Source organism: Capra hircus, chromosome 2 (genome assembly GCF_001704415.2).
Source record: "Capra hircus breed San Clemente chromosome 2, ASM170441v1, whole genome shotgun sequence".
Classification (NCBI taxonomy): domain Eukaryota; kingdom Metazoa; phylum Chordata; class Mammalia; order Artiodactyla; family Bovidae; genus Capra; species Capra hircus.
In genome coordinates, this window is record NC_030809.1 from 24,713,586 (window position 1) to 24,726,519 (window position 12,934).

General features: G+C 39.9%; 1 protein-coding gene across 1 annotated transcript in view; it reads right to left on the bottom strand.

The window, feature by feature from the left end:
• ACSL3 (acyl-CoA synthetase long-chain family member 3) overlaps nt 1-12,934 on the bottom strand; it is a 70,168-nt gene that overhangs the window by 15,191 nt on the left and 42,043 nt on the right. Inside the window, exons 3-8 of the mRNA XM_018058912.1 lie at nt 7,844-8,021; nt 6,537-6,646; nt 5,355-5,493; nt 3,600-3,750; nt 2,345-2,468; nt 1,730-1,801 (exon numbers count right to left, since the gene is read on the bottom strand). Of these exons, the coding sequence (XP_017914401.1) occupies nt 1,730-1,801; nt 2,345-2,468; nt 3,600-3,750; nt 5,355-5,493; nt 6,537-6,646; nt 7,844-8,021 (774 nt within the window). The remainder of the gene's footprint in view (nt 1-1,729; nt 1,802-2,344; nt 2,469-3,599; nt 3,751-5,354; nt 5,494-6,536; nt 6,647-7,843; nt 8,022-12,934) is intronic.

Below are 12,934 nucleotides of genomic sequence, written 5' to 3' on the forward strand. Positions count from 1 at the left end.
ACATTCCGTCAATAATAAACTTTTAAAATAGAGCCACACTTTGTTTAAAAATGAGATTTCAGTAAAAGTGATTTTTAATAGATGTTCAGCAGTAGTAAAGAAGGGGGAGATATTAAAAACCTTAGGGCAGTAATATGCCATCACTGATTCTTTACACTGCTTTGTTTATTTATCTGACTTGTGTGTGTTTGCTCAGCTGTGTCCAGCTCTTTGCAATCCCATGAACTGCAGCCTGCCAGGCTCCTCTGTCCATGGGACTCTCCAGGCAAGAATACACGAGTGGGCTGCCATTTCCTTCTCCAGGTTATCTTACTTATTCTGAGCTAAAAACTAAACTCACTAAATAAATGAACACCTATATGAAATGGCTTTTTAAATTCTCATAATTTTATCTTATGAAGACATGAAGTACTACATTCTCGGCTCACAAAAACCATGGGGTCATTTTGCTTGCTTGTTTTGATTTTTAATGCTGCACCCAGGAAAAAAATTTCCTTGCCTGCACTGTATTCTGCTTGCTACTGCTATTACTCTGATTTACTGACTTGAAATAGGTTCTCTCCACAATTTTATACTATATTTAATATTTATATGAATCAAAAATTTAAAGAAGGATATTATTAAGGAAACTACATACCTACTAAAACTCCAAAACTACTGATCATTTATATTTGATTTTGGAAAAACTACATAGTAATGCTCGAATGTGAACATGTGGTGGGTGCAGTAGTTCAGTCGTGTCTGACTCTTTGCAACCCTTTGGTCTGTAGCCCGCCGGACTCCTCTGTCCATGGGATTCTCCAGGCAAGAATACTGGAGTGGGATGCCATTTTCCTCTCCAGGGGATCTTTCTAACCCAGGGATAAAACCAGTGTCTCCTGTGTCTCTTGCACTGGCAGGAGGATTCTTTACCCTCTGAGCCATCCAGAACATTCGGTATCCAGTTAAAATTCAAACAAAATCAGAAAGTCTTGTAAAATGTACATTAGGGGCACAGAAAATCACTATCGTCCCATTTCCATTGGTCTCATTCCCAGGTCCCTCCCTATGCCTGATACTAAATTAAGACACATAGTGCTTCTGCGTCAGTCATCCAGTTGTGCCCAACTCTTTGCAACCTCATGGACTGCAGCCTGCCAGGCTCCTCCGTCCATGGGATTTTCCAGGCAATACTGGAGTGGGTTGCCATTTCCTTCTCCAGGGGATGTTCCCAACCCAGGGATGGAATCCAGGTCTCCCACATGGCAGGCAGACTCTTTACAATCTGAGCCATCACAGTGATTCTCGGGCAATTCAAAGTGGCACCAACTTCTCTGTCTCTTTTTTCTGGCATCCAGGCCAGACTCTCCCTAGGTGACTCAGGAGGTGTGATTTGCTTAGCAGGAGATGATCTCCAACCTTTCCTCCTATCTCCTGCTGGGTTTCAGGTCTCTACTAACAGCAAACAGATATCACAAAACTGATTTGAGCAGAAGCTCTTTAAGGAAAGGAGTTGATAATATCATATGGAAGCTGAAACTACTATTAAGCTGATTGCTTAATAAATAAGATGAAAATGATAAAACATGATCGAATAAATACTTCAGAGCTCAAGGTAATACAGGTAACAAATAAGGAGTAAATCCTACATAAACTACCTTGTCAACAATGTCTTTTCCACTAGCAGTTACATTCTGGAGATGCTTTTTTTTTTTTTAGCACTCAATATTGATTAATGGTCAGTTCTTACCGGAACAGCTGCCATCAGTGTTGGTTTCAACATGGATGTATCTCCTTTGCTTCCTTTTTTTATTTTTGAAGACTACAGAGAGAAAAATAGGTTTACATAAAGTGATAGTTATTTTAAAAATTCAATGAAACGCTTTAAAAATATATTACAAAATTCTGTAATTTTAGTCTGTGACATGACGTGGAAGTCACTCCGTTGGGTCCAACTCTTTTTGCGACCCCGTGGAATACACAGTCCATGGAATTCTCCAGGCCAGGACAGTGGAGTGGGTAGCTTTTTCCTTCTCCAGGGAACCTTCCTAACTCAGGGATCAAACCCAGGTCTCCCGCATTGCAGAAGGATTCTTTACCAGCTGAGCCACAAGGGAAGCCCATTTTAATCAACTCATATTCTAAATAGATCTTAAAAGGCAAGTTCTTTTGAAATGATTAACTCTTATCCTTATAGTATACTATCATACTGAATGAAAATTGTGTTAAAGATAATTATGGTTTCTTTTTTTTTAATTTTTGGCCATTTTTTAAAAATAAATTTATTTTAGTTGGAGGCTAATTACTCTACAATATTGTATTGGTTATGGTTTCTTAGTATCTCAAATCACAGAAATTCTGTTACCTGATCTGCTAAAGTCTGTGGTGAAGAGTAGCCGATGCGGCATCCATGGGAGAGACAGACAAGCTCAGCACTTAATTCTAAGACGTGGGCCAGAGGCAAATATCCAATGTAAACATCTTTCTCCCTAGAAGAAAAGGAAGATGCGAGAAGCAACAGTCAGGTGCTGTTTCTGTGAAAAGTGACTGCAGTGGGGGCAAGCTTTAAAAGGCCATGGGAGGACCCCCTGGGCTCCACGTGTGCATGCGTGTGTGTGTATGGCAGAGCCTGGGGTGTCAGGGGAAGAGAGCTACAGTACAGCTCCTTCTGAAGCTGAGGAGGCAGACACACAAGGACGTGGCTCCGTTTCCACTCCTCCTGAAAGGTGCTCCCTAACTGAGCACTGCACAAGCAAAGCTCTAGAGCAGAAGAGATCAGCACTCGGAGGGTGTAAAAACATGAGGGATTCTGAAGCACAGAAGAAATCCCCCAAGGAGGGATTTGACAACTGCCTGCCAGGAATCTCAGGAAGAGATTCTTGTTCCGAAAGTTAAATTATACATTATATAATAAAATGTATATGTATACATGTGCATATTATTTCAAGAACTGCTTCCACTGTCAAAATATGAAGGGCAACTTCCCAGAAGGAACTAGTTGCTCTTAATTTTTTTCCTGAAAGTTATGCATACATAAGAGATTTCTATCTGCATCCCCAAATTCAATTCCACAGTAACATGTGTGTATTTATAATCACTACACTTAAAGAAAACAAAAATATCCAACCGCTTTACAAGATCAATCATCACAATACTGATTCCATCTCCGGGAATGTTATCCTCACTTCCCTAAAACTCCCTCCCGTCTGGCTTCCTCACTGATCTCCTTCCCATTCCCAGAGACCCACTCTCCCCCTGCTACTACCTGACTGTGTCTTAAAAGGAAAAATCAGAGACTGAATACAGAAGCTCAATAAATATATCCACTAAGTATTATCTGTTTACTGGAATTATAATACTGAGGTATGAAAATGACTAGATGGTAACAATATGAACTGATAAAAATATTTAAGACATTTAAATCAGGTCAAGTTTGCACTTTTAAAGTAAAAAGTAAATATTAACAATGATACCTTTTAAACCCCACAACTATAATTATTTTGTAATTTTAATGCCTTTTTTGAAGAAATGCCTAACTGTAAACAGACTCTGAAGGACTAACTTGATCATATACTATGAAACGACATTAATGTAAGTAATTAACGTAAATACCAACATACCCAAGTTCCGGAATCCTCTCTGCCATCCCAGTGATCCCAGCAATGATGTTGCTATGAGAGATCATGACCCCCTTGGGGATTCCTGTGGATCCGCTTGTGTACATGATCACTGCAATATCTGAGGGTGCTGGTTTGCTGAGGGGTTTGTTTTCTGCATTAGAGAAGACACATACTCCTGAGAAATTTACCTATATCACCAATTTTTTCATAATCATGTTAACTCAACAACTATTAATTGTACTCACACAAAGGTCGATAAAATAAATCAAGTCCCTACACATGAGACGTAGTCTACTTGGACAGATGTACACAAATCTATAATTTATAAGAGTTATGAAGAAAAATAAAGCAAGACCAGGTGAGAAAATGTTAGGAAAAGGGGCAGGAAACGAAGGTTTCCCGCCAGGACCCCATCGTGCAGTCTCCAAGGTCATGCCTACAACTCTGGACTTCACGCTGCGTGGAAAGCAACGTCATTTTGAACAGGGGTTTGTCCGCAACAAGGATCACATTAGCTACTGTGTGGCTACCTAACTCAAAAAGGAAACAACAGAAGCAGAGAGACAAAAGGCTATGCCAGTGACTCGACTAAGAAATTAGACTAGGGTACCTAGGCATTTGCTAAAACTGTTCTCTACTTCACAGTGCGAAGCTAACATGGCTATACTCAGAATTCTTCCCCCTTTGGCACAAGCCCAGGAACAGCAGGCAACATCCCAGACAGGTGACACAGTAGAAAAACAAAGAGAAGTAGGTCATGGACAGCACCACTTCTCTGCCTGAATTAATCTTGGAACTACCCTAAACGTGGTCTTCTTCAGTAAACAGGGAAAACATTTTAAACTTGTTCCCAAGTGCACCCTTGCTCTCGTACCCGTCAAGATATATTTCTTGACAACTGTTATTACTCAAGTTCTTGCTTCCTAACCTGCCATTCATTCCTTTGTCCCATGGTGCCGTTCTCCACTGCCACCACTTTCTAGGAACTGTTCTCTGAAGCGACTCTGGCCAAGAAGTCCAACGGTGCTTTTGCAGTCCATGTGTCACTAGGCTCCTCCAGTGTGCCTGGTCCTATGAAAGACTCCCACCTTCTGAGAGGCTCCTTCCACTCAACCCCCATGAATCACACACCACCCATCTTCTTCCTTCTTCTCCAGGCAATTCGTGGTGGCCTTTGAAGGTACCTTTCTCTATGGGTGTCACCTACTCCCTTGGCTTTAATTAAAACCTGCTCTCAGCTTCTAAATCTTTTAACTCCAAACTTAACTCCAGCATACTAGACTTGTACACGCCACTGCCCACTACAAAGCTGTATTTGAATGTACCATGTACACCTAAATTCAACATGCACAAAATTAACCTCAGCATAACCCTGTTTCCAAGCCAAGTGAAGTATAGTCCTACCATCCTAATAGCTTTTATGAAATCCTACAAGTTTAATGACATCATTTCTAAAACTAACTTTAAACCATCTAAAAAGGAGAACAGGAAAACTGTATCATGTATAAAAGTATTTTAAATTAATTTCAAATAAATACCACTTTTAGAACATTCATAAATTAATGTCTGTATTTTTCCTTAAGTTTTTTTTTAAAGGGTAGATGATGGTATACTTAGGGTGACCTTTCTTCCCAAAGTGATGATCTGGAAACCAGTTTATCACTTGATCTAACTTCAGAATCAGATATCTGGATCACGTCTAGAGAACACAGTTACTGCAGAACATACACAAGGAAGCAAGGAACCGCCACATACCCACGCTGGCCTTGGCTCCCAGAGCCTGCACGGCGGCCATGGTATGCACGATGACGCCCTTAGGGAACTCAGACCAGGTCGGTGGCTTTCCATCTACAGTGATGATGTGCCGCAGGCGAGGGACCAGAGAAACGATGTCCTGGAAATACACAAGGATTCACTGCATTTTTCTCTCAACATGAGTGAACGTGTGTGCGTGCTCAGTCATGTCTGACTCTGCAACCCCATGGATTACAGCCCAGCAGGCTCCTCTGTCCATGAGAATATCCCAGCAAGAATACTAGAGTAGGCTGTCATTTCCTATTCCTGGGGATCTTCCCAATCCACAGATCAAACCCACATCTCCCGCACTGGCAGGTGGAGGCTTTACCACTACGCCACCTGAGAAGCATATTCTTTAATACTCTGTATTAACGAGCTTGGCAAATAATACAGGGCACAAGAAAAGTAGTTTACCATGTTTCAAATTGTTAATTTCTTGCCTCAAAATAGCAAGGGTGAAGTGCACTGGCATGACTACCCCTTTTTTCAAATGGACAACTACTGGTTTGGAATATATGTTGCTGTTTTACAACATTAGATTTACTGTGTATACCTGTTCTTTGGTATACTTAATCAATAAAATTAATTCCTTGCAAAAATGGGCTTATAAACACATACTGCCTGAACTACAGGGTAGCCAAATGTTCCCCATGCTTTAAGAGGCAAATAAAGATATGCGGAGAGAGGAAGGGAATGCTCTTATAAGCTTGTTTAAAAAAAAAAAAAGTCAGATATTATTGTTTTCATAGAGAATACAGAGACTAAAACTTCTTTCTCCCATAGTTTCATAAAGTCGTTAACTTCCCTTTAAAAAGTTCTGAAACTTGTACTCAATGTTTCAGAATAAGTGAATTACTAGTTTTAAAATAACCCTTAAAATTAAAAATTTATTGAAAATAGATGAGCACAAGATAGAAAAGCTGTAACCCCTTCACCTTCCACACGGATTTGGAGCTCTATGTGCAACTTAAACACAAATATATATGAAATCTACTTTTTCTTTCCTAAAGGAGACTAAATTATGATATTCCCCAACATTTATAGAGATTTTAAAGATCATAAAAGAATTAAGTTTAATAATGAACTCATGATACTGAAAATTCTAAAGTATGGGGCAGTTATTAGAAAACTAGTTCTCACCTTCAACTTTGTCTGCAAGAGTTCTTTACTAGTAATGATGTTGGTCACCTCTGTTTCATTTAATCCATGAACAATTGCTGGACCGCCCAGAGTAGCATACAGCGTAACAACTACAGGGAAAAGAAAGGGCAAGTCAAATACTTGGACGTTTCATAGATGTACGAAGTGCAATTAAATAAAGCCTCTGACCACTGACGGAACACCTAAACTCTAAAATGTTAGATCCATAATCTGTGATCTAATTGTGCTGTGTTATTCTAAATTATTTTAATATATTAACATGACGCCTACTCACTCTTCTATAATTCCCCCACAAAATTTCAACATTTTAAAATTTTGTTTTCTTTCACCTACAGATGCTACTCTGGAACTGTAATGTTGATTTGACTTCTAAAATGTCAAAGTCATAGATGTTAACTATTTGATACTAAAATACAAAAGGTATACCAATAAAATAACACACGGAATGTCATATTTAAGATATTATTTCTTTAAAAAAAATAGCACTAATGAGTGGTAATACTATTCTAAAGTAGAAAAATTTTAAGAAAACAGTCTTAGAAATGTCAAAATTAAATAATAATGAGGAGGAGGAGGACTTCTATATGCTTTCCACCTAACTCAAAAGAGTTAAACAAAGTCACTTTAAGAGATAACTAAAGCTTCTTAAAAGAAACACACTGTAAACCCAAACCTGTGAAAACAAAAAGGTATACCAGTTTAAAAACAAAATACAGTGGAGGCATTTATAACAAGAAACTTGATGATAAAAATTATCTTTTCCATTTCATCTTAAGTATAAAACAATGTCCATGTTTAATACCACAATTGACACCATAACCTCTGAACAAAACTTCTTAGACTACCTCACAGGCATCACAACTTCCACAAGTTGTGTTATAGTTATACAACATAAAAATTCTCTATCGTTTAACTAGCAGCTAGGTTTGAGTATCGGAAGTGCTTTAGAGGCCAGCTGTCAACTGTAGAAATGGCCTAACAAGGTGACACTAAGTTTAAAGGACAATTCTGAGAAGGGGTAGTAGAGCAATGACCCACAGGTATAGATTTAGTTCCCCAGACCCAGAAAGTCCCCTCAGAATAGGTTCAAGTCCTCTTACTACGTGGGTGATTTGTTCCACAACTGGTTCCTTTTCCAAAACAGACCAGTATGTCTTAAGTTGTAACAAAGGTGAAAATTAACATCAGAATTTTATCTCAGGAGGAAATACTTATCATAAATAGTAAGTATCATCTCTCCCACAACACTAGGTCCATGCTTTGAGAAGGTAAGGAAGCCCACGTACGCTGAAAATTATACATGAAGCAGGCCTGGGCAGCCACCATCCACTCAGCCCTGGTTTCACAGAAGATGGCGATGTTGGTCTTCGGCTTCTGACCCAGCATCTGTAAGCCATTCCCAAAATTGAAGGCTCTCACAAAGACATCTTCATAGGAAAGCCAATTATAGCTTCCAAGAATAACCTGATAAAACAAACAAAAACACACACACAAAGAGCTTTCAATCATCAAAGTACTAATCTCCAGAAGGATGCCAGGATGTGTTCCAAATTTCAACAGAAAGTTATGTCTGTATATAAACTATTTTGTTCTAACAAAGCTAGAAAGCAAGTTTCAAGGGAAAACTATTTTGAAAATTAGCTGTTTTGTGCTATCTTCTATGACAACGCAAATTTTCTGCTAAATTTTTATCATTCGGGCAATTGTTCTTCTTTTAACAGTAAGTTCTACTACTTAAAAATTATTGGATTTCAATATCAGATAGTACAATATGATTCACAAACAGACACTGGCCAGACCCAAGCTAACAGAAATGTTTATGGCCATTCAATTTGAACTGCTGTAACTAATTCTGGATACACAAAGTATTGATAAGACAAGTCTCCATTGATATAGCCAGGCAGGGTGTAGCTTATACTAGTCACCAAAGTCCCTCTGGAGAATACTCACTGGCTCAGCAGGGCTTTCATCATTTCATTTGTGCAGGTAACATCAAGTCTTACCTTAGTAGAAATCCCCTTTCAAGTGTCTTTAGGAATTTTCTCCAACTTAGATCAAACCATAAATTCCTAATTTTACACAGATTAGACAGAAAGCTACTCTTGCTGCAAAAATACATGGACAGTTCCCAAACATGCCTGTGTCATTAACATATGTCTCACACACCTTAAAACCATCTAACCATATTCATTTTCAAAAACGCATTTCAATAATAGAAATAAGCAGGTTGGATGAATATAAAAATGGAAAAACAGTTGAATACTGCCCTCTAGTGTCCAATTCCAAGTTGGACTTGAGAAATAAATTCTTTGATGGATAAGGGGCTTCCCATGTGGCTCAGCTGGTAAAGAATTTGCCTGCAATGAGGCAGACCCGTGTTTGATCCCCAGGTTGGGAAGATCCCCTGGAGAAGGGAAAGGCTAACCACTCCAGTATTCTGGCCTGGAGAATTCCATGGACTGTATAGTTCATGGCAGAAAAACATCTACTTCTGCTTTGACTATGCCAAAGCCTTTGACTGTGTGGATCACAACCAACTGGAAAATTCTTCAAGAGATAGGAATACCAGACCACCTGACCTGCCGCTTGAGTAATCTGTACACAGGTCAAGAGGCAACAGTTAAAACTGGACATGGAACAACAGACTGATTCGAAACTAGGAAAGGAGTACATCAAGGCTATACATTATCACCCTGCTTATTTAACTTATATTCACAGCACATCATGAGAAATGCTGGACTGGATGAAGCACAAGTGGGAATCAAGATTGCCAGGAGAAATATCAATAACCTCAGATATGCAGATGACACCTCTGTTATGGCATAAAGTGAAGAAAAACTAAAGAGCCTCTTGATTAAAGTGAAAAAGGAGAGTGAAAAACTTGGCTTAAAACTCAACATTCAGAAAACAAAGATCATGGCAACTGGTCCTATTACTCATGGCAAATAGATGGGGAAACAATGGAAACAGTGAGAGACTGGTTTTGGAGGGCTCCAAAATCACTGCAGATGGTGACAACAGCCATGAAATTAATTAAAAGATGCTTGCTCCTTGGAAGAAAAGCTATGACCAACCTAGACACCATATTAAAAAGCAGAGACATTACTTTACCAACAAAGGTCCATCTAGTCAAAGCTATGGTTTTTCAGTAGTCATGTATGGATGTGAGAGTTGGACTATAAAGAAAGCTGAGTGCCAAAGAATTGATGCTTTTGAACTGTGGTATTGGAGAAGACCCTTGGACTGCAAAGAGATCCAACCAGTTCATCCTAAAGGAAATCAGTCCTGAATGTTCACTGGAAGGACTGATGGTGAAGCTGAAATTCCCAATACTTTGGCGACCTGATGCGAAGAACTGACTCACTGGAAAAGACCCTCATGCTGGGAAAGATCAAGGGCAGGAGGAGAAGGGGACGACAGAGGATGAGATGGTTGGATGACTGATGCGATGGACCTGAGTTTGAGTGGGCTCTGGCAGTTAGTGATGGACAGGGAAGCCTGGCATGCTGTAGTCCATGGAGTCACAATGAGTCAGACACAACTGAGCGACTGAACTGAACTTGATGGTTAAGGCAACTGAAATTAAGATACTTGTTTAACTTTAATAGTCCCAAAACTCTCATTGCACCCTCCCCCCATGAAATGCTCAGCACAAGGAGCTCCAATGACTTCAAAAGGAGCTCTGTGGGGGTGAGAAAGCAGACGAGAATCTAACCAAAATGTGTAGGAACAGAATTATAATTTTTAAGAATTTCACACTCCACAGATAAGCCTATGAGCTACCTCCTAGGTTCTAGAATCTAAATGAGTTTCGTAAGTTTCAGAGAATATATGTGCTCTGAAAAAGCACTAGATATATGACCGAAATATATAAACTCAAAAGATGCTGCAAAGAAATCAAGCTAAGAGTTTAATTCAAGTGTAAGGGAATTCTGAATTTAATTCTTTAAACCACTGAATTTTCTAGGCGTGATCTTTCCCATAAAGATTATATTTAAGGGACTCTCCCTACACCGTAATTTTATCTAATTTCTGCTAGAAAAGGCTTCTGATCCTAACTTGGTCCCTATGGTTAGTCCAACCTGGAGGTTAAATTATCCTATCCCCTGCCTATACTGTTGAGAACTGCTGAGGAATAACAAACTTTTTAAATTCAGGATCACAGACCTCACCATCCAGCAATCCTACTGCATTTCCCTGGCATATTCATTTTCTCACCCTATCTGAAACCCCTCTACTCAAATGTCCTCCACTCTTCCTCTCTCCCTTCTCCATTTCCACCTGATGACACTATCTCACACTCCACTGAGAAATTAGAAATTAAACAGAAACTCCCTTGCTTTCCTACCACCAAGTTCAATACCGTACATGTACACACACAGTCTGCAGTCCCCAGGGTATGACAGTGGCTGAAGTGTCCCTGAAGGTAATCCAACTCACTAGGACTCTGAAGAGCTTCCTAAATTGCCATCGCTAGTCCTGACTCGTACTTGGATATCCAAGCTACTTTTTCACTTGAATATTCAACGAAGGATGACTTTAACTGATACTCCCCTCACAACAGTCACTTCCTCCATCTTACCCTGTCATCCTAGCCCATCTCTCCTGAACTAATGAATGCTGACTGGCCAACTTCCACTCTTATTCCTCTTTAGCTCCTTCTCCCTACAGTAGTGAGTTTTTAAAAATGTAAGTCCACGTACTGCCCTGCAAGTGTTCTGCCTCTCCAGTAGGAATGGAATCAGAACATCACAGTCTGCCTTACAAAGTCCTAAGGGCCCCAGACTTTGGCAGTGTCTCTGGGCCCGTCTCAAACCCTCTGTCCTGACTCACTGCCTATAAATACAACTTTGTCCTTTCTGTCCTTCGAACAGGCAGCGCGGGAACCAGGATGAGGCAAGACAGGTGCTTAGGACACAAAATGTAAGGAGGCACTCAGTCTCTGGTCTGAGTGCCACTATGAGCTCTGCACCCTCACGCTTCACCCAGCTGGGTTCATTCCTACTTCAGAGCCACTGCACCATCCTGTCCCACTGCAGAGAGGGTTCCTACCAGATCTTCACAAAGCTAGCTCCTCCGTGTCCTTCAGGCCTCCACTAGGCCATCACTGACTTGGAGAGGCTACCCCTGATCTCCAATCAGCTTTATTTCTTTACAATTAAATCTGTTACCTTCTTACTTATCATCTGTCTTCCTCCCATACAAACGTAGGATCCAGAGAAGAATAACCTGTGTGTCTTGCTCAGTAGTGTCTTCCAGTGCCTAGGCCACTATTAGCACATACCGGGCACCCAGCAATTATTTGCTAAATGTGTGGAAAGAACTGGTGCAACCGAACAACTTCAGTTCACTCTGGGCCTTGGAGTCTTCCACCTCTCCTTCAGAAGACTCATTTTCTAAAAGATTTCTTTTTTAAAAAGTCTATATGCACCTGATCATTTAACTTCCACAGCTTCTTTTGTTCTGATCGTCCTTCAATCATATACGTCCTGTACTCCCACCTCAAATATTCTTTCCTGTGACCCACGAGACATAAACATGTCTGACTGTCCTGAGTCAGGAAAATACACAACTAGTGTACCACGGAGTCTGAGCAGTTTCTTCATCTGTAAACCTGTTCAAGGGCTAAAGGATCCCTTCAGTCACTTTGCTCCCTCACAGTTGATTTGCTGTATTCTTACTCTGTGACAGGTGCGACATACACACAAGTAAACATCAGTGCTATCATTCAAACTGTTGCTGCCAGAGCCACAGGAACTCAGGAATTTACTTTTGTTCAGGAACCTATAAAATTAGATGCCTGGATTATGCTGATGAGGAAGGCCTCTTATCTCAAAAGAGAACTATAAAAATATAATGGAGATAAGATACAGAACATGCTATAAAACAAAATCACACAATACTTAACCAGTCAGGGCCCTGGAGAATGAGACAGTCTATAGAAATTAACTTTTCAGGTAGCTGAGTTTAATCTTTATCAGCATTAAAACTTTTACTTTAACCATGCAGAATAGAGGTATTTCAAAAGTATATACTTCCTACCTTCGACTAAGTTTACATTTCTCTCTGCAAATGAGCATCATTCTAAAGAAATTATTGTGAGGGAGCCAGAGAGAGTGAAAATATTCAGTAGATCTGGACAGTTGGTGATAACCATGATGATAAGAAGGCAGCTAACCTCAACTAGTGTTTACTATGTGCTAGGCATACTGCAAATAACACTCACAGGAATTCTAAGATAGTTACTATTATTATCCCTATTTTACAGATGGGAATATTGAAGCATCAAGAGAATAAACATAATTTGCTTAAATCCCACAGCTATTAAGTGACAGACTAGAATACGAATCCAGGCAGACTCACTCCAGAGTCTAAGC